This window comes from Poecilia latipinna, unplaced genomic scaffold, assembly GCF_001443285.1.
Source record: "Poecilia latipinna isolate Pla-1442-1.1 unplaced genomic scaffold, P_latipinna-1.0 Scaffold2987, whole genome shotgun sequence".
Lineage (NCBI taxonomy): Eukaryota > Metazoa > Chordata > Actinopteri > Cyprinodontiformes > Poeciliidae > Poecilia > Poecilia latipinna.
The window spans coordinates 38,242-60,903 of record NW_015115603.1 but is presented as its reverse complement, the minus strand read 5'-3'; the positions used below and the strand labels follow the sequence as shown (position 1 = coordinate 60,903).

The 22,662-nt window shown below is 41.0% G+C and overlaps 1 protein-coding gene across 2 annotated transcripts in view; it reads left to right on the top strand.

Annotated features, from left to right (window-relative positions):
* The first annotated feature begins 4,678 nt into the window (after nt 1-4,678).
* The window catches only part of LOC106939798 (mitochondrial peptide methionine sulfoxide reductase-like), a 43,213-nt gene continuing 25,229 nt past the window's right edge, over nt 4,679-22,662 (top strand). Inside the window, exons 1-4 of one of the 2 annotated variants that reach the window (XM_015022339.1) lie at nt 4,679-5,000; nt 13,722-13,790; nt 13,952-14,071; nt 17,432-17,536. In XM_015022339.1, the coding sequence (XP_014877825.1) occupies nt 4,808-5,000; nt 13,722-13,790; nt 13,952-14,071; nt 17,432-17,536 (487 nt within the window). In that variant the 5' untranslated portion in view covers nt 4,679-4,807. Of the gene's footprint in view, nt 5,001-10,454; nt 10,710-13,721; nt 13,791-13,951; nt 14,072-17,431; nt 17,537-22,662 lie in introns of those variants that run through there. The other variant, XM_015022341.1, reaches the window with a different exon arrangement.

Here is a 22,662-nt window from a genome sequence, read left to right as displayed (position 1 = left end):
TGTCTTTGTAGGTCTGCATTTGGTCCATCCCATCTCTATCATATACATGTGCAAAAAATGAGGTACAGTTTTCATTAAGCCAGAAAATCTCAGGGCTCATGCTTTCTTAAATTACTATTTATATTGAGTAAACTTGTCTTTGTTCAAATTCTAAATTTATTCAGATTTTATGAGCACAATAAAAAAAATTCTCCCCTTGACGTTCATATAAATCAACTTAACATGTCACCATTTGCTGCATCATGATTTTCACTTTGTTACATTGTGTTGAGTCTCTAAAGTGAGAGAAAAATGAGATTCTGCTATAGCCGAATGACCTATGCAGAGAATATATTTGCTGCAAATTCTTGGAAATGCACCACTGTCCAAACCACCCTCACCTTTCCAAGTCATTCAAACTGGCCTCCATCTCTTCCCATTCTGCAATAAGCCGACTGATTTATGGCAAGTGAACTCAAGCACAGGCAGGCATATGAATGAAAATTTGTCAAGTTTGCTTTTCCCACTCTGGTCTGTGAATACTGCCAGAGAACCACATTGAAGCAGCAGCTTCAGCAGAGCAATCAAAGCCTTTGTTTTTTTCTCACCAGCCCACAATCCCACCTGCTTTAGCGAGACGAAAAGAGTCCTTTAAAAACACAGAGGCGGCATGATTTATTATTCTAATTAGTCTAAGTGAGACTTTTAAAAAGCCACAATTACACTAAACAAGCAAAGCAGTTTCCAGGTTGACGACCTCTTCTTCTGGTCAGTTCTGGTAAGAAGCTTGCATCCACTCTTTAACTGCAGGAATGTTAATTTCAACTTTTAATGACTTCCTTTAACTTTTCTTTTTGGAGGCTGGATGGATATTCAAACTCCAATTTCAGTGATGATTTTAAGCAAAAATTGTGTTCACAAGTCTGAATTTACTGTTGATTTTCATAAATCCACAGGATCAAAATTCTGCATTGTAAAAGCAAAAGTGGGCCAGGTCAAAACTTTGCCATTGTATGCATTTTAAGTTCTGGATGTAACTTATTTACTCACCTGAAACAACATCAAATTGAATTTAAACATCACTGGTACTGGAGAAAAATCATCTTAAGTTCAAATTAAGCTGTCTGTAGCATTAGCTTTGGATGAATGTTCCATCCAAACACCCAACTGGTCCACGTTCACAACATCAAACTCTAGATTTGCTCTAGAAATAGTAAAATAAAAATGTAGGTAGTCTCCTTTCTTTCTAAATTTGTGACAGCCAAACAAACCCACAGCATGATGCTACCTCCACCATGTGACAACTGATACTGTGTTCTAAGTTTTGAAAGTCTTCTCTTGACTCCTATAAACTTATTTCTTGACATTTTGGCTAAACAAGTCAATCTTTGTCCCTTTTTGATCATAAAACCTTTCTCCAGAAACATTTTGGTTTGTCCATGTGTGCAACTGCAAGTTTCATTCAAACTTGATTACATCTGAGGGTGAGAGTTTGGAGAAGATGTTTGAAATTTGGATACAGATGGTGATCCAATAGGTCCAAACCTGATGAAAACTTATTGAGTACTCTTAAAAGAAGGGTCCGTCTTAGGAGATCAACCAGTTTAATGGAGCCAAAACAAGTTGAAATCCAGAATGATGCCAGAAATTTGTTAGAAATTTGCTAGAAAAAATGTCTGGATTTTCTTTTCTTGCTTGAAGGTATTAAAAAAAACATTCACTGTGTGAATGTTAATATTTGAGTCTATATTTATCATTTTGACACATTATGTATGGGAAAAAATATGTTAAACTTAGACCTGTCCACCAATTTCTTGTTTTTCATATTTATTATAGTTTTTCACTTTAAAAAACATTCCACCCTGGAAAAGTAAAAGTTCAAATAAATCATTAAAAGCCCCACGTTAATGAAATTGATACCAGTGACTGTATTTTGAGACATGTAAAGAGTCTGTCTAAGCAGTGCTTTATGTCTCCATGAAGTGAATTTAAACAAGCATGTCAGCTTACAGTGCATACGGCAGGTATGTGACCTGGCTAACCAAGTGTCTCCCATCAAACCCGGGGCTTAACAAGGAGTGATACCCTGGTAAAGTCTGCCGCAGTGTTTAATTCCAGGTCATTTCATAATCTCTTTGATAATCGCATCTGCACATCTCTCCGCATTCACTGTCTGACAATCAAACAGCTGCAAGCTGGCATGCTCGCTAAATCTTCCGCTACAACACACCAGCTATACAGTCAAATATATGCATGCAACCACTCCATGCATGCATGTCTGCACAAGTGCTTGTAAGAAAGCGTGTACGTACGCTCATGTGCACAAAAGCGCTCAAGCACACACATATCCACTCCTTCTACATTCATTTGATCACAGAAATTCCTTCAAATTAAAGTAGATCCTTCTAAAATCACAACTCTGCAGAGGTTACAGAAATGATATTGATTGATTTTTAAGTGGGAAGCGTGTTTTTAGAAGCAGAGAAGAATGGGGAGAAAAAGAACACACTGTGTCTACTGTATTTATGTAGTGTCTTCACATCCCTTTGGTCCTCTGTACCTCATCCCTTCTCCTCTTCCCACACCGCCTCTCCAAACTCACAGTTACACCCCAATCATCCGGCATCAACAGGCATGTGAACCTAGCACTTGGTTCATCTCTCCTTCTACCTTCCGCTCTTACTCTGCCTGCTCTGTTTTCATCTGTGTGCTTCCACTCTCCTAGCTTTCGGGTAATTACCTGGCATTTGCATTGCAAAGTCCCTCTGTTCAGCATTCAGCTCCTCCACAGGTGACTGAGCTTCATTTCTCTGGCAGATAAGAGAGGGGAGAAAGGAAGACAGGGAGGAGGGAAGGGTTGTAGAGGAGGCTGTGATGTTATTTTGGCTTGCAGAATATGGGAACAATGCCCTGAGTACTTCTTTTTTGTTGTTCTCATTGACTGAATCAGAGAACAAGGAATGATACTTTATGCTCCCACTGACAAACAATTATCATCATTACCGTCCCATCGCTAGGTCTTCCTGAAGTTCAAGTTGAAAGCAGTGGAGAACTGTACCTTTAAAAGACTTTGATAGAAAATGTCATTCTTTGATATTCAGTTTTATTTACCCACTTATATATTTTTTTTATGTGAAAACATAGTGAGATAAGTTTGATTCACAATACCAAAGTACTTGGCTAAATCAATAACGAAGCTGTAGAAGTTGCACAGATGATTCACTGCGGCGGCCCCTGAAGGGAAACACTGAAGAATTAATTAATGAATTTGGTTTTAGATTACTTAGAAAAAGTATTTAAAATACTTGAGTTTTCTTCAAGAATCATAGTTATATATTATCATAAATGAAAGTCTTCCGGTAGAGCCAAGATGGTTTCCAGTATCCATATTAATTCATATTTAGTGTTTAAACTATTAAAACAGGCATTTATAAGTGTTTTAAAGGGGCTCTCAAGTATTCACAGAGCTATTGATGGACAGTTCTGGTCCCTAAGTGCCCTGCATAATATATTTAATAATCCAATGGTGTCTTCACAGGTCCGCCTAAAAAAATCAATCAGACAGCTGCTGCTGATCCAGAACGCTGCTGTTTGTGTTCTCACTAAAACCAGGAAGTGAGAGCACATCAACCCAGTTTAAAGTCCTTCCACCCTGAGAGAGTAGACTTTAGTTAGTTAGTTTATAAATTACTGAACGGCTCAGCACAAAAACATATTAAAGATCTGCTCTGGGAAGATCAACCTTCCAGACCTCTCAGGTTTTCTGGATCTGGTCTGCTTCGCCTCCCCAGAACCAGAATCAAACGCAACATTCAGCTTTATGTGCCACAATAAACTTCCCAAAAACTGTGAAACAGCTGAAACACTGAGTCTTTTTAAATGGAGACTAAAAACCCCCCTGCTTAGAGTTGCTTTTGAACAATAATAAATGAAACATTGATCAACATATTTGATGTGTTGATGATTTTAACAAATTCACTTCACAAAATCTAATGTGTGTTATTGTCTTTCACAATTGTTGACTGTATCGTGTGTTTATTGATCAGTTTTTAATGTTTTCACAGTGTAAAGCACTTTGAAGGCCATGCTGCTGAAATGTGCTTTATAAATAAACTTGACTGATTGATAGTATACAAAGTAGATAAACCACTTTCATTAGCTACTGAAGTGATTGATATCAAGCTTTCTGTTGAACACATTTCATTTGGAAATGTTTCCTCTCAGTAATTTTATATTTTAACTGTTATGTATTTGTGTTTATTTTTTACTCTTTGAAACACCAGAATTTGCATACTTTTATAATTTTGTGTGCCAAATTTTTTTTAAAATATTATATTAATTATAAACAAATACATATTTACTTTTTTTTGTTTCTTTGATGGCTGCTTCACTGTTTTGTTGAGTAAAACTGTAAGTAGTGCTACTCTGACTTGAGGACAGTTTTTGGTTTACTCTCACCACTTCTGCTGGTGTCTAATGAAAACATCCAGTTACCAAAACTTGCACAGACCATTAAAACTGGTACTTCATACATCCATACTTTAACCTGCTCCACCAGAAGCACCTCCCACAAAACGGCAGCAGATAATTGGTGAGTGCTCATTTGCATGCTGAATGTGGTGGATATTTATTTAAATTTAATTTCGTTCCCGCACTCGGTGCTCTGCAGGCTTTTGTGCCAAAGTCATATTAACCCCTTGACTAGTTAATATGCATCGCACGACGTGGCCCACGTGCCATGAATATTCATCCTGATGGCGTTTTTTTTTTTTTTTCCCCCTTTCCGGTGTCGCTCCCTCCCGTCCTCGCCGTTTAACGTAAGTCCGTGATGGGGGCCGTTATGAAACCTTCCCGGAAGGCTCCGCCGTGCTCGGCCTGGTTTCCACAGACACTCAGAAAGTGCGCAGGGCTGCTGCTGGTGTACGTGTCGCTGCTCGCCGCTGACAGAATGACCGATAAGACCGAGCTGCCGAGCAGAGAGCGGGCTCTGAAGGGAAGGGAGGAGAGGATGGTCGTAGCAGGTAAATTTCAGAGTAACGTAAGTTTATAAAAGTTTAAACGAATCGTGGAGTCGGATTTTTTTTCTGGAGCCACGTCTGCTGAAACTAATAAAGCTTTGTTATATAATGAAAAAAAAAAAAAGACCCACACACACATTGACTGTAGAAGAACTGAGGTTCAAAATAATGCAAGGAAACAACTTCATCTATATTTTTTCTTCCAGAATTTTATAATATTTTTATGTATACCTAAATCACAATGGAAAGCTCTGCTGATTAATTTGCAGCAACAGATGGGCATGACATCATGAACTGATAGCACTTTAATCACCAACTAACTGGATACAAACAAGATTCTCTAAATATAAACTCCTAAATAGAACACACAGATCAGGCATAACATTATGACCGTCTGCTGCACTAGTGTGCTACGCAAACCTACAGGTAAAATAGGTTTGTTTTAAAGGCAAAATCAACTCTTCAAAACCCTGGCTTTGTGGCAGAGTGAAGTATCCTGCTGAAAGGAGCTACACCCATCCATGCAGGGTCCTATCCAGACTGTACAGGTTTCCAGTCCATCACAGAGAAACAGTAAAAGCACATGTGGAAGGGTAAGGTAAATTTCGAGTGGCATACTGGGAGGAAGTCAAGCCATCCTCCCAAAAGATGTCCAGCTGCCACATGTTTCCCAGGTAAACAATTCATGCACGCCCAACAATCTACTTCATGTAAAAGAACCAAGCCACCTTCCCCCATTGCTTCATGGTCAAAGGTTTTAAGATGATTTGATCCAAGTGTCTAGTCATCACAATTTGGTCCTTGTGAAACTTATGCACATTTCTAATGACGTACTAAACGTTCAGGACAATTATCACTTCTAGTATTTCACCCACTAGCAGATGGCATGTAGAGATGATCATACCAGTGGTCATAATGTTATGCCTGAATGGTGGTGTATATTGCTTGTCAGGGGAAGCTAGAAATGCAGTTTTCTTATTTTAAAAAAGCAGTGAAATGTCAGTTTTAATGGGTTAGCCCAGCCTGATATAGTTAGTGACTCTGCGGTTGAAAACATAAAAAACCTCAACATTTCTAAAACCTCCCATCAAAACAAGATATCCAAAGGTGGAAGCAACAGAAAATAACATTTCCTAAAATGTATTAGACAACAGTTCCTCCAAACAATCGAGGTCAGACTCCTGATGACACAGAAAAAGATTTAGTTGCACTCAGTACGAACAGATTCAGCCAAATTTCAGGGTTATTTTTTTCCATAAAGGTTAAAGAAACATCCAGAGTAATGATCCAAATGAATCGGTTAAAGACAAATCATAACCGAGGATCACTCATTTTAAGTTCAGTGAATATTGTTAGTTTTCTGGTTAAAATTGCTGTTTTTAATGTTTTATTATTAAAAAATTACCTGTGTTCATGAATTAAAAAGACATGTATTCTGGAAACAAAACGTGAACTGAAACCACGTTGATTTGGTCAGCCTGCAGCCTCTGCTGATGAACTTGTGATGTAAAACAAACAGCATATTTCAGTTCAAAGGTCTTAAAATCAAATGCTTCACTGAGCAACTCTAACAGTATATAAGTATCAGAGCTCTTCAACGATAAACCCAGCATTGTAGTTAAATAACCAGGATGTGATTACATATAAACAGTTTAAACTCTGGTACACTCACTGCTACCTGTCTGTGTAGATATAAAACAGTTTGGATGCAAACAATCACAAATAAGACTTTTAGTTTTGTGCAGGTGAGTTTAAAACAAACTGGTGCATGATTGTGACGTGAAAATAGTATGTGGTTTTAACATGTTTTACAGATGAAAGTCTTAAGAAGCGTGTCATTCATCAGTATTCTGGGCTCTTTATGCTGATAAGCCTAAATTAAATTAAATTAAATCCAGTTCACATATGGGTCATTTAATCAGGTTGTCAAAAAGTTTGGTTGTGACCTGACCAAATGTGGAAAGATATGCAGAGTGAAACTTTTGTTGAATTTCTGTTTATACGAGTAGCTGTAAAGTGTGTCCTGAAATTAAACTGGGTACACAGTGATGGTGATTCACACATCTTTGAATCAACGGTAACTTCTAAAATTCTTGTCCAAAGTTAACCTTGGCAACCAACATGTATTGTAAAGTCTTTTGAGCCAAAGCTCTAACCTTTGGACACTGATAAACTCTTTTTCAGTGGTTGTAAGAGCCTGCTGGGTTGTTTGCTGTTAGTAGTTGCTGTCAACAGTTTTATTACTTGGCTGATCGCAGTGTGACACTTTCATTCACCTGCTTGGGTTTCTCTTATGAAACAGGATGGCCCGTTATGAGAAACATTATGCAATCTGAGTCGGCTGCTTTTATTTGTCACCTGTTCAGACACTTGCGTCCGCTAAGTGCATTGTGGGAGCCAGGCGTGAGTGCATAGGAGGAAGAGGTACTACAGCATCCAGGGGCCCATCTGGGCATTATGCGCATGAAGGCTCCACTCCGTCGTAAGTTGCCTCTCCGTCTGTCGAAGCAGCTCGGAGACACGGCATGGCAGAAATCTGTTCCTCCCCTTTCACCATGGGGGTGGCAGTTTAGATGAGGATGGGGTTTTTGTCTTTAGTGTGTGTGTGTGTGTGTGTGTGTGTGTGTGTGTGTGTGTGTCGTATCTCTGTGGTCCTCCAAGCAGTAATGATTTAAGGAGTGTCTTCATATGTGCCCAGTTCAGTCCCAGCACTGCGGACCTCAGAGCAGACACCATTTTATTCCTCTCTGCATCGAACAGGACTCCTTTTCAGATTAACCTTTTGCCCTGGCACCCTGATAAAGTTACTCCTTGTTCCTGGTTCTGTTTCCTGTTGCCCTGCATTCCCTCCCTCACTGTGGTCTGTGTGATGTAGTCTGTGACCTTGGCAGGAATTATCCAATGGCAGATTGCTACATGGTAGGGGCACAGTAGCTATTATTTTGAGTCAGGGCAGGATAGACTGCCAATATTTCTTCTAAACAGAATGGGGGGGTGGGGGAGGCAAGCCGACTGAAATCAATTTCTGCTACGTGTTTCACTGTAACTGTTATAAACAGATTCATGGCAATGATATATTGCCAGTATTGTTTCACAGCTCTCTCTAGATGCCCTTTCTGTTTTTATTCAGTTTGTGAGGAATGACAAAGTGGTGATGCAAGTTTACAAGATAGGCAAATGTGAGCCAAATAAAAAAGGATTTGCTCCGTGTGGAGGAGGGTTCCCTAAAATGTAAGTTAGTCTTTTCCTTTTTGTTCCGACATTGATCTTGGAAAACCTCATTCAATCAAAAACATGGGTGAATAAAAAAAATCACATTCAAGAATCTAACTCCATTCACAGAAATGGAGCATTCGCATTGTGACCTATAGTTGGGACTTCAATTTACAGTTCTGGTCAGAAGTTCATCCATCTTATTCCATTCACTTTCTGCAATCGATTATGTGAAATATGCCTTTAGCATGATGTGGTCAACCCCATGCTTGGAAGTTGGTACAAGGCTTTTAGGTTAAAAGGCCTCAGCAGGAACACTTTATGTTCTTTGTCTTATCTTGAAGACAAAAGTGGAGCTTAATTGTGTTGATTCTTTGATACTTTGTCTTTTAGTTTCTATACTTTGGACCACAAATTAATATGAATCTGAATCTGATTTTGGAGCTGGTACTTTTCAGTCCATGTTGATGTTAAAAACTGGCTTTGGTTTGGACAGAGACACAGCTGTTCCAGTTGTTTCCTGTTCAGGTTTTAGTCACTTGAGTCTTGGTGTCTGCAAGCGTCAAACCAGTCAAGCCACTGGGAATTCCAACTGGACAGTGCCTCCAAACACACATTGATCCTTGGAAGTCTGCTGTCTGTTCTAAATAACTATAGGCTCATTGCCAAGCTACTTGTAAAGGCCAAACTTCTCAATTTCCTTGCTAGTGATCATTTAATGGGGCTTTTAATTAACAACTAGGTTGTATTTGACTTCTAGTCTGGGTTTAGAAAAAGGAAACATGGCACAATAACAGAAGCTCTGAAAGATATTAATGATTTTATCCATTATAATAACACACACTGTGCTGCCCTCTCTGCTGACCTCTCTAAGGCTTACAGTCCCACTCATTGCAAATGCATAATTTAGCAGATCTGTCCACAGAAACTGTCCACTGGTTGGAGCATTATTTGGCAGAACACATTGTGTACTAATGGCAATGCAGCTAAATACCTGCAGTGGTCTTCTCGGGGCTCCCATTTTTGGAGACTTGGATCTCATCCGTGTCTGCCTCGGCTCCTGGGGGCCACACTGCTTCCTTATAAACCTTATAAATACAAGCATGCAAACACACACAAGTCTGGATTCAGGTGTTCAGATATTTTGGGCTGTGGTTGCCACTAAATACATCTTTTAGTTAGTATTGTGTGCTTTTCAGTGATATTGCTGTTTTATATATGCATCTTGTCGCTGTGGTTTCTTGGTGTTTGTTTTTCTCTCTTTCTGCAGATGCATACACAGATTCCTGGTATGTCTTCTTGTCTTCTCTCAATCCGTCTCCCTAGACTTGTCATAATAACAAATTTTACCGCACAATAAATTGTCCCAGTAGTTATTGCAATTTATGATATTATTATTTTGATACCATTTTCAAGTGATTTATTGATAATAGCATAATAATGCCAGTTTGCTCCCTCCCAGATAAATAAACTTGATTTTTTTTAATGCTTAACACTGGAACTAAAAAATATTTTCCAAAATAAAACACACAACAAAAAAAAAAGAAAAAAATAGGAATAAAAACCACACACAACAGAAGCAATAATTAAAACTGATTATGAAGTCTGTGTAAATGAAATTGCTCTAACATATTAACCATCAGAGTAGAAATTATTGACCTCATTTCAATTTATAATATGATGAATTCATTAACTGCTTTTTGCGACAGATTTACTTCTACCTCTCCTCTATTTTTATTTCCTGCTTTTCTATTTATGTTTTATCCAACCTCTATTTCTTTCTTTTCCTTGTCAGAGTCCATTGGATTTGAAATGAACCCAGATCACTTTATAATAATATAATTTGGGCTATAATACAATAACAATATCGATCTCGATAGTCACATGATCAATATTAGTAGAAAATACATCCAATAGAATTCTGATATGCATCATGGATGTGGACCCAATAAATCTGTAACAACTGTACGGCGCTGCCATCATGTCAATATGAATCAAAATCTCTTTGCCACTAATAATTAGGCAAAAGATGGCCCAGTCAGATACAAGCAAGGTGTACCTAATATAGTGGCCAGAGTGTGTATGTTTAAGTGTGTCACAAAATTCTCTGGGTTGTTTGAAGGCCACTCTCATTAGTTCCTTAATTTACCTCCTTTTGTTGAGTAAAACCAGATCTCGGTCTTCCCCCCGTCTTGCTGCCCCCCTCGCCCCGCTCTTTTCTCGCCCCTTCCCTTCCTCCCATCCAGCAGAGGGTAGTTGGCACCAGTATAAAGCATCAGCCTCCTCCGACGACTCGTGCCTGACTCCTTGCCAACCTGTGCGCAACGAGAAAGAGGAATGGCAAGAGGGAGGGAAGGGAAAGAGAGAGAGGATTTTTGGAAGGAAACAAACCGAGCTGTCTGGAAATCAACCCAACGTCACCAGTTTGGCATGCTGGGATGGTACCTCTCCTGTGTCTCTGTGTGAGGAGGCAGCAGCGCTTGGACTTCAGTTGTGCGGGTGAGAAACACAAGGACCATAGGTTGAATCCGAAGGTATCAAAGGCTAAAAAAAAATCCACCACAAGACTTCAAACTGGGTGTTTGTTTTCCGCTGAGCACCAGATTGTTGCCCCTGAACAGTAGTCACCTTGATTCAAGCAGAATGGCAGGGCGTCCGGTCCAACGTTTTGGTTCTGATCCAGCCGCCTACAGCAGCTAGGCTTAAAGCAACAAAAGGTGACCAAAGGATTTTGCTTCATTCCTTACGTGGCGTACACTGTGATCTGCACTTTCCAGATATCTGCAAAAACAAAGGTGTGCTAAAGAAGTTAAGCCTGGATCCCATCCAAAACAGGAAAAAAACCTTTTCATGAGTCCTTTCCACATTTTCAGCCTGTTAACTTCTTTTGTAAACCCAGGCAATCCCCCTCCCTGCTTGTTTTTTGTCGTCTTCTTTCTTTTGCTGGCATAGTAAGGCAGCGTAGTGAGGGTATTCAGCCTGGTTCTTTCTCGATGCGTGTGTGTAAGATGGGGTAATTCTTGCAGAGTGGGGTGTGAGAAGGAGGGTGTGTTGGACCGGGCACAATGAAAAGCGCTAGCCTGGCACCAACTGGACCTCTGCCAGCTCCTCCACAGGAAAAAATAAACACAACAGCGGTCGGTGCACCAACAGTTGTGCTGCAGGTTGCATGCACGTCACCATGCAAGTGATTGTAAGAGCAAAGTGCGGTGGTGTGAGGAAGCGAGTGTGAAGTAATGATGGAGAGCAGCTGAAACACGTGGATATCATGTCAACAGGTTCTTGGCTAACTCGCCTTTTCTTTATTGTATATTTTCTTGTTTGTGTTTGTTTTCTCGGTGTTCTCACTTACATAAAGTGCTTCGTCTCTTTATGAGGTGTCTGAAGGTTTGGTTGTCTGAAAGCCAGGGGAGTCTTTCGCTTCCTCACCGGAACTTTCATCTGTTGCTTCTAACTGGCGATTTACTTCTTTTTATCGTTTTGGCAGGCGGATATCTCCTCCTCCGACTATTCTTTCCTCTCCTCCTACTCCTTTATCTCACACTTAACTCCCTCTCACTCTCTCATTTTACCTCTCGAAGTCATTTGGCAACTCCAGGGGGTGATATCTAGGAGACGGTGAAAATGGTAGAAGACAATTTCTTCTGTTCTTCCTCCGTCTCAAGTCGTCCAATGAGACAGAGAAGATTTAGCATGTCCGTCACATGGATGTGCTTTGATTCTGCAGCCGACTGTGCTTGTGAGCGTGACCTGGCAGCGCCAAACAACCTCCTGCTAAAAATAAAAAAATAAAAACACAGAATTGCTGCTCAATAGGAGTCCACGATGCGGCTGCCTGGGGGCATCCAGGCCTCCGTGACATTTTAGTCCTTCATGTGTCTGCAATCTGTTACTGCACAGAAAACCAAACGATTTTGTGAAATATCAAAAAATGCCCCAATACAACAAGACTTGTATTATCTGCTCAAGCGTTGCAGTGGCCCCTTGCTTCCTTTTTTCTTCAAAAGACCTTATCTTTAGAGTCCCAGCATGGGAAAACATTTTCTTTTCAGTGCTTCAGTGTGGTCTGTCTTTATCGTAATCTCCTCTAAGTCTGAAGCAAACTGCAGGTAGCTAATGATCTTTGGCCTTTTGTCACAGCTAAGGATCATCCCAGGCCTATCTAGGAAATGAACTATTCTGTCTGTATCGGATTAGTGATTTTTAGTATTCAGGTCAGTGTCACACATAACGTCACTTAATCGGACAATAAGCGATCACCTCATGGAACTTGGAATAAGCATCCATTACCGACATACAGCTAAGCTCTTAGTGTACGCTGTGGCCTGTTTATCTGGAGACAACTATTAGTGGTTGCAGTACAAACCAGCCTTGCTGAGTGGAGATTTACACGCTAAGTCACCTCAGTCTTCTTAAACCTTAATCCTCCTGATTTATCTGAGGGCCACACACACACACACACACACACACACACACCTACACACACACACACACACACACGCACCTCCCATTTAGCACTCTAATTTCAGGCTGCACTGTTTCTGCACTGTTGGATGTTTTCACTGTGATGAGATAGGACTGGTCTATATAGCTGAAGAACGTATCAGTTGATATTGATAATTATCGATGAGTTTTTTGTTTTACATATTTGAATTAGTATAGAACCTATGGCATGACTTTTCCTCTTTTATCCATAGTTTTTACTCGACATTATGAAGCATTTTTGAGGCACAGTGGCAAAAACTTAAACTGCTGCTGTGCACGTTACTCAACAAGTTGTTGCTAGGTAACCAGAGAGTGAGTGAGTTAGTTGATGCTACCAGCCTTGCCTTGGATGCTACAACCCCTGTAGGAAAGGCTTCAGCAGCCTACATCCTCCTGAAGGCTGTGTAGTTCTGGGTCAGAGTTCAGTGAATATTTCCTATATTGAATATTAAATATTCCATCAGACATATTACCTGTTGACATCGATCACATGTGTTATATGTTGTAAATCCTGTTGCCTTTCAAAGATATTAATCAAACTTTCCACATTTTGAACAACAATAAACTTGAATTTGTTTTTCTGGGATTTATTGTGAAATGAAATTAAATCCCAAATAAAACCTGAAAAGTGTGGTGTGTTTTTGTATTTAATCCTCCTGAGTCAACATGTTGCACAACCACCTTTTGATACAGTTACATCTGCAGATCAGGAAACACCTTCTTATCTCAACTTTGACTGGACTTTTGAGCCATCTGAGTAATAAAAGCAGAACTATAATGGCTTAAATGTGTGTAGTTGTATAAAGAGGGAACTGCAGGGAGAATCAGAGGGACAATCAAAGCTATGTAATCTCTTAAATATCTTCTCGTAGCTCTGATCCGTCAGCCTGGGTCAGGATGTTGTTAAATGAGAGCCGCTGAGGCCGACTCGACGCTGCGTTCAGGCTCTTTAACACACTGAAAGTCACGCTGTTTCGTTTTACTGTTATGATCCCATAACACATTTTCCACTGTTTTACCTCACAGACAAGCATGCCGTTAACGGGAATCCCACTGTGGAGCCTTTTCCAGAAGGCATGGAAACCATCATGTTTGGTGAGGTGGCACAGTCATCCGTTTATAAAGCCTGAAACTTCACCGCATTCATGAAATCTCTGTGTGACGCAGTGCAAAAAGGCCTAACTGAGCCTGTGTGTGTGTGTGTGTGTGTGTGTGTGTGTGTGTGTGTGTGTGTGTGTGTGTGTGTGTGCGTGCAGGAATGGGCTGTTTCTGGGGAGCTGAGAAGCTGTTCTGGCGGCTTCCAGGAGTCTTCTCCACCCAGGTGGGCTTCGCCGGGGGCTTCACACCCAACCCGACCTACAATGAAGTCTGCACAGGTATTCCACTTTGCACATTTTTTACTGGTATTTACACCTCCCACTCTCCGATTCCCACTAACAGATCCTTCTGCCTTCCTGCGAGGAGGTGAAACAGGTTGGCAGAACGTTTGACGCTGCAAGTGTCAAGGTTAAAGAGAATTTAAAGAAAAAAGGAAGCGGATGCAGAGGAAGATTGTTTTAAATAAAGCTCTCTCGTCTTGGTTCTTCCCTTCATCTGCAGTCAACTACTCAGAATGCACTGCTCCAGATGGGCTGCACCCCCCCAACATCCCCACCCCCACATGACCTACTTGTGAGGATTTTGCTCTCTGCTGTGCTGTATTGCGGTGTTTTTTTTAGTAACGGAGGTTTCTGCATCGAAGGCGCCATACATGGGCTTCTTTCCCACAGAATGTGATTTGCAGAAACAGATTCTGTTCTTGTTGATTGTAATGTTAAGAAAATTCCCATTATGTTATTGTAGCAGTCAAATGGATTCGTAGGAAGGTGATGCATATTGAAAATGAAGATGTTCAGCTGTTCGTTTGGGACTTTATGAGGAGGGAGGCGGCTTTGAGTCGAGGTGCAGGCACAGCATGAAGAGCACCGACAGGATGCTCCTTCACATGGTTTCTACCAGCAGCCTCCCCTGTTGCTGCTTCTCTCAGCTTCTTAGAAGCAAGATGGTCATCTGTGGAGGAAAATGGAGAAGGATGAGTAAAACGACGAGACTAAGTGCTCAAACGCAGGAATGAGTGAAATAAACTTTTTAAGGGAGCTTAAAAAAAAGCGTGAGAAAAAAGCAGTGGTCCTGTCCATCGGCTCAGAGAGAGCAGGCGTCGCTTCAGTGGCCATGACGGAGCAGAACACTGCGACGGCACGCGGCCGAGGAGCTGTCAGCGCCGCCATGGCAGGACGGACTGAATGAGACGGCTGATGGAACTGTCAGAAGAAACGGGAAGGAGAGGCAGGCAGGTGGATGGCCTGACGGACAGAAACAGGGGAGGATGGAGAGCAGTCAGAAATTCCCTTTGTGTATGCATCTATTATCAATCAGCATAATTTAAATCATTTACAGCACAAGCACACTCTAATGTGCCAGACAATTGCAACACAGAATGCAAAGCTGTGGAAGGAAAAATGGTATATACTAAGAACCTGAGTAAAATGATTGAACCAATAATACGACTTCCTGCCGTTTATTGAAACCGTCCTGTTCTCTGCAATGAGCTCAAAGGCCCTTCTGCATTTTTTTTTTTTTTTTTGCAAATCATTCAGAAGAGACACAAAACATGGTGGATGCCCTGCAGGTCAGGACCTCAATCTCTTACATTTACAGTTAGAAAGACAAAAAAAACACGAACCTCTTGTAGTTGTGGAGAAAAAGGTTTCATGAACAAAGATACATCTGCAATGATAACCAAAGCAATGAATGAAGATAAATTTGAAGGCCCACTGTTTAGAACAGCATGAGGTCAGGTAAAGTTACCATCTCTTTTATAAGATGTTGCCTAAAATATGAAGCAGAAAGTTTTTATTGGAGTTGCAGTTTTAGCTCATTTCCAGCTCAGTCTCTTCACATATGGTGTTATAAATACTCTGGCTTTTTTTATTTGTAAATGCATAAATAACATTTTTATTTTAGTAATTTTTGCTACAGTTGCTACATTGAAACATATTTGCTACATTATACATATATTTCAATTTAACTCTACACAGTGACAGTTCCCAACAGGTTCTGGGAACAAGGCTCTTGAAAAGAAGAAAAAGATCCAAGTTAGTAAATTCAGTTCAATTACATAGTCACATTCACATTAAATTAAAAACATTCATTTTAATTAAATGTATTCTAATTCAGTTCTTGCTAAAATACAATGCAGTAAAAAATATCTTTCCAGGGATGGTTGATTAAAATACTAATATAATTCATGACTTAGAGCAAAAAACTTAGTTCACATTTTATTTTGTGGGGTGCAATAAATGACACGTTTTATTGTAAAGAAATAATTAACTTTTTGAGGGGGAGGAAAAAAAATTACATAAATGCATACAACTCAAAAAGTGGTTTAAAAATAATGTAAGGGTGTGAACGCTGTACAAACACATTATTGCACATTTTTCAATTTATTTTTCCTTCTTTTAAAGGATTTGTTTGTTTTGCATTTCAGTTGTAAAGGATTATTGTCACATCATGACTTTTGACATGTTTTTTTTTTCTTTACGTTACAAAAACCTGACATTTTAATCCAAAAATAAAACAAACAATATTAGGAGCCAGTGTACTTCAGGACGTGTGAACATGACACTTTATCAGTACATCTTTGAAAAGCTCTACTCCTAACTTTACTCATTTTAATTGGTGTCCAGAGTTGCTTGTTTTCAGTGGCAGAGGAGTTAAACAGGCTGGCTTGTTGATTTTTTAGCTGACTGAATGGTCCTTCAGCAGAACATTAAAGCTCTGCAGCTTTACTGGTCCTGATCTTTCCCAGCCTTTCACCCTCTACATGTGGAACAAGCTTTGAGAGTCGTGGCACATGGTCACCTTTTCCTGAGAAGATCTTGTTTGTTCCAAATGAAATTGTTGCTTTTGGTTATGGCTAATGTCTCTGCAGCTGCTGCTGGCCTGTACAGTTTGTTGCTGTTATCGAGTATTTAATGCTCCTAAACTGTCATTTCAGTACAAAAATATGTAAATGCTTCCAATATATTCCTGTTATTTGTTGGCAGGCAGCTGTTTATGATTTTTTTTCTAAGATGATCATATGAAAATACATGTTTTATTTAAATTTTTTCCAGGCTTGTTAGCAAATCAAGCCTGGATTTATGTGAACTCAGTGATCACTGTACAATACGTCTACAGTTATATTACCTCTACTGTGCTGCAAGATTTTAGATGATGCCTCATTTACTAATAAAACGTGTCTATGTTAAGAAATGTAAAATACCTTTTCTGCTATGAACGTGCACAGATGCACATGCAGAACATATGAGACCTAAAGCAGCTCTCAGTTAGAGAGCACCTGCAGGCAGTTCGCTGAGGCTTCAGTATCCTGGCAGCTGCAAACAGGAATGAGTATCTGTGAGCTTTTGGCAACCTCCACCATAAGCTCCATCTTTTTCTTTGCCTGCATTTTCTCTCTCTCCATACATCCCTCTGTTTCTCTCTTTCTCCTCTGGTGCCATGAGAAATAACACAGCTCATAGGAGATTCAGCCTGAATGTTTTCTACCTGTGGTGCATGGACCCTGATTCTCTCGTCTTCAATTTTAAACTTGGAACTTCTTTTTTATTTTTAGTACTAAACATATTGTGTATCAGAAAGAGTATGAGGTGGATTGCATTTGTTTTGAGCGATGTCAATTTGTGATTCCCCCTCAGGTCTGACGGCCCACACTGAGGTGGTGAGGGTGGTCTTCTCCCCTCAAGACATCAGCCTGGAGGAACTCCTCAGACAGTTTTGGGAGAATCACGATCCTACACAAGGTAGGAGGAGCGCGCATCCAAACAAACCGCAGTCACCCTCCAAAAAGGAGCCATCCCAAGGGGGAGAGAGTGTATTAGAGCAGAAGGGTGATGCCCAGGCATGCGCTCGTGCATGTTGCAGTGGGGGGAAGGTCTCATGGGTGCAAGTCAATGCCAGACAGTGTTAATGTGTCTGAGACCCAGCCATCCATGATGGCGCACGCCACTGTGGTGCCACATTCAAGCCAAAATTGTGGAAAAAGTATTTCTTACATTGTGCACATCTTGCACTTTAAAAAAAACCCAAAAACAACAACATCTTTTATATACGAATAATGTAAAAATATAATTTTTTTAAACTTGAGCCTCTTGGAGCAAATGAATTTAGAAAATTTGACCTTTTTCAAGTAAATTGTGCCTGATTTAAGTGTTTGCCTTATGATGCATATTGCAGCATTATTGTGAAGCCTGCCACATATTTGCCACCCACACGTGCACAGCGTACCCATCCCCCACTAAAAGCCATCTCTCCATCTCTTCGAGTCTGGTGCTCTTGTTTTCTGTGCTCACTGGAGGAGGTGATGTAAGAACATTAATGCACCAGGAGGACACATGGAGGGTGTGTGTGCGTGTGTGTGTGTGTGTGTGTGTGTGTGTGAGATGGCAGGAACGGGCCAAATGGCACTCTGCTAGCTCATATTGAATGTAGGGAGGGTGGGACCAGGAAAGACGGATCAAAGATTCATAGGCCCGACCTTCAGCCCTAAGAGGCGCACGCACCTCGTTCAGTAGCATCACTTTAGGAAATGTCATTAAATACCTTACAAAATAATTTATATCCTTGATGATTTTACAGGTTTTTTGTCTTTTCACTCATAAATTTCATCGTTTGGTGTACATATGTATTCAGCCCCCTTTACTCTAATATCCCTAAATGAAATCCAGAGCAAACCATTGTTAATCTTTCAGTAAAGAGTCCATCCCTTTGTGTGTAATTTAGTCCCTTTAATTAATCCAGCTATTCTATTGAGACATCTTCAGTCTGTTAGAGAACATAACCAAATTCACTTCAGTTCAAAAACACTTTATTCATCACAAAGAGAAATTAAATGCTGCCATAACTCTCGTCATTCAAGTATCCTCTAAGAGTCGTTGCGGATGGTGATGCTGTGGCAGGAAGGATCTCCAGTAGCAGTCAGAGTTTGAATAAGTCTAAATAAATTTCTGACGTAAGACTCAGTAGATATTTAACAATCTCATGACATAGCATGTTAATATCTGGGCGACAGAGACGCTATTCCACAGTAACATGTCCTGGGTAACAAAAATATGTAATTTACTCTAAGCGTCATAGCAACTGTTCAAAAGCAAAAATCATTGCAGCTGCGCAACATCCAAACCTAGAGTGCATAGTTGTCCAAACATTCAATGCATCAACCAAAAAAAATTAACAAAAGTTTAGAAAAAGAACAAATCAGCGCTAAGGTAACAGATTTACTCTAAGAAGCAGCACAAATCTAGAGCAAACAACAGAACACAGGCTGCAAAACATCCAAAAGGTTCATAATTACTCTGGAGGAGCTGCAACAATCCATCAGAACTATTAGTAGTGCACTGCATATACCTGGTCTTTATGGAAGACTGGCAACAAGGACTTTTTTTTTAAAGAAAACCACACGATGTTTGTCACAATTCATGTAAGCTGCACAGAAAACACATGGAATAGCATACTTTAGTCGGAAGAAACGTGGTAGAAATGTGGTAGAAAACTAACACATTAAGAATCCATAACATTAAACTCAGAGTCCCATCATGCAGCTTTATATCAACACGGAACTGGTCAAAGTTGGGCAAATATAAGAGTCTGCAAAAGACTTGAAAATACGGTGGAGGTTCACCTTCCCACAGGCTGGGCCTAACCTTACAGCTAAATCTACAATCTAAATTTATCAATGTATTAAAATGGCCCAGTCAAAGTTCAGACCTAAATCTGTGGCAGTCTTCAAAATCGACCTAAAGCTGGTAGAGAAATACAGCTGAGTTTAAAACAGGTAAAACAAATGCATGTTTTACCTCTGGTGAAGATCTTTATTTTTACTACTTTACAAAAACACTCTATTCTGTGTTGGTCTGTCACACAAGAACAGGAATAAAATACTTTGAAGATTGTGGTTGCATGATGATGATCTGTGAAAAAGTTTTGATTGGTGTAAAATGAATCAAATGAGTTATGAGTTGTTGTTGTTTTGTTGCAGCTGTTTGGGTTTTGGCCGACCCATTGTTCAGTATGTTTAAGACGGGAGGCAGGGGAAGACATAGACTTTTTTTTTTTTTTTTTGGTTTATCTGAGAACCACATTCTCGTGATTAGAAGAGATTAGTCCCCTCTTCACAGTAGCCGAGGGAAGAGACACGTCTTACCACAGGCAAAGTCGCAGACAGAGTTGAGCCGACACGCCACAGGGCAGAGGCAGCGAGGCCAAAGGAGTCGTCATACATTTCCCCCGATCACACTGCCGTGGCTCATCTCATGTTTTATTAATAGCATGCAGCTAATTTTCTATGCACTCTGTTTTGTTAGTCACAGTTAAAACCGGCCGACATATTGAAAAATCACCGCAAACTCAAAAGTACTCATATATATAAAAATTTTTCCTAGGAGCTCTGCTCCTCACGCGTGACTTAAATGCGAATCCGTGCCGTTCCCCTGCTCTCAGATCCGGGGTTCACGTGTAGCAGAAATTCTTCTGATTTGACAAATGTAGCGTGGAGTGGTGGAAAGCGGCCCGCTGGCTGTGCCTTCATGCATGCTTAAGCTTCAATTTATTCTGTCCACCTTAGAGCTGAGCTTAAAAGAGAATGAAGAAATTAAAGAAGTTTGCTCTTTCCGCTTTGACCTGTGTAGATTCACTCGAGATGGTATGTGGGGAAAAGCCGAAGAGCGTTTTGGGATTCTGTTTCCTCCTGATGTGCACCAGCACGGAGGCCAGGGTTATTTAATAATCAGTGTTGGCATGTGATTGAAACCGTGCATAGGTACTTATTTAGTTGCATGTAATATGTGCAGCTGCAAATGCGTGCATGCATGTGCGCGTGGGCGCGGGTGAATGTGTTTTGATATCTGTGCCTTTGCTGCTTTGCCTTAGTTCAAAAGGGTTTAGTCCCAACAACGTGATGTCGGGCTGCATCGGCTCCACCAATCCCGGCCTGGATAGCAACATTAGCAGCCAATCAGAAACTCCCAGCAGCCTTTGCTGTGTGCCCTCTTTCCATATTCAGCAACACTAGTCTCAATCCGCTGGCTTCCCTGGGATGTTGCATAAACCCCCTCCACCCCTCGATACCCCCCTCGATTCAACACGCTTCCATATCATAAGTTTCTTATGTCTGTGTTTTGACAAGCCCTCAGCAGCATACCTTCGCATGCGCTCATGCACAGTTCTCAGGCACAAACAAATTGTCAACAAAGTGGCTTCTTTGTGTCAGAGGGTCACAGCAGTCCTGTTTCATCATCATGACTGAAAAGGTTGTTTGATTTCGAGATAAATATTCATGTGGCGGCACTTTAACCAATGCACGTTCACGTAAACATGCAAATAAGACCCACTAATAGCCTTATGTCTTTTTTTTTGTTTATTTTTTACCATTTATTGTTCTCAAATACCTTCAGAGGCCTGTAGGTCATGTTTTCCTTAATGGTTTCCTTAAACTTTGCGGTTAAGCAGTGGAAAATGGATCTTTTTGTGCAGCTTCTCTCTGTCATCCCATCACTGCATCTTTGCATCAGTTGCAACCCTCTGCTTTTCTCTGTTTCCCCCCTTTTACCCTTTTTCTGGTTTTCCTCTTTCTCCCCCGTTTCCCCCTCAGTTTTTGTGTTCTCTTCATGTTTGCACATTTTTCCATCCTCCCCCAACTTGTCAGGTTCACCTGCACCCCCTTCCCCCTCCACCCTTGTCCTCTTTGCAACGAACAGAGCGAAGGGGCGAGTGAGTGAGCAAACGGCCCGGAGCCCCTTTGGTACATCCGCAGAGCGGCACGCTGACTCGGCCGCTCCCTCAGGCCATCCGCTCATCACACAAACACACTCACATCCACTCGCTCCTCTTTTATCTCTTAGTCACTATCTCCTCCTGTTCCTCATCCTCCCTCCCCCCATCTTCCCTTCTTCTCCATCCCTTTCTTCAACCCCCAGCCGCCCTTCATCTTAACAACCTATGCTTTCCCACCCTCCTTGTTGTTTCCTCCTGATCCCTTTTCCTCCCCCTGTACTTCCTCTTCCCTCATTGCATTCATCCTCTCTATTTTTTGAGGCCATGCAGTATTTATGGTGTGGGCTTGCTGATGCTGCGTCAGTGAACAGGCAACTCAGGCGTGTGCCGATAGACACAAAAACACAAATGCACAGCTAAAATGGCCGATGCAGCTGTCCTCATTTGGTAACGTCTGCACGTACATGCACGCTCACACCGGTTTGGAAACATTTGTGGAGTGGGATTGTCGGAAAAGAGACTTTCTGCATATCTGTCTGACACGTTTTTGAGATGAAGTCGTTCACGGTTTGTTTTGACATTTCGCAAAACCTAGATTTTTAGATTCCCCTGTAAGCTGTGCAGCGCCGATCCACAAAATGAAGATACACTTTTGCAGCTCATCACAGATACAGGGTCAAACAATCAAACGGACATAAATCAAGCTGTCTTCCATCTGGCGGCAGTTTCTTTCTGACAGCTGAAATGAGCATGAATATTCCTTTATATAATATCTTAACCCCAGCTGGCTGCGACACACGCCAATTCCCTGTTGGGGTACCTCCTCATATCCCCTGTGTCACCCCGTCCCTTAATGTTAGGGGTGCTCCTGCCATCTAAAGCAAACCCCACTCCCATGAGGAGGCCTTGACCTCTGACCTGTGGCCCCAGCCACCCCCACACTCTCCTAACCTGACCCTGTTTCTCCTGCTTGGTTGGCTGATGATGGCCTGCTCGTTACCAGGTGTCAGTCATTACACTCTCACACGTGCTGCGACCCTAATTTATGGAGATTGCAGCATGAGTGTATGCATTGTGGGGGTTGAGTTTTAACCCCCATTTAATTCTGATGAAATACATTTTGTAATATATGTTTTTAAAGAAGTCTTGTGTTTGCAAG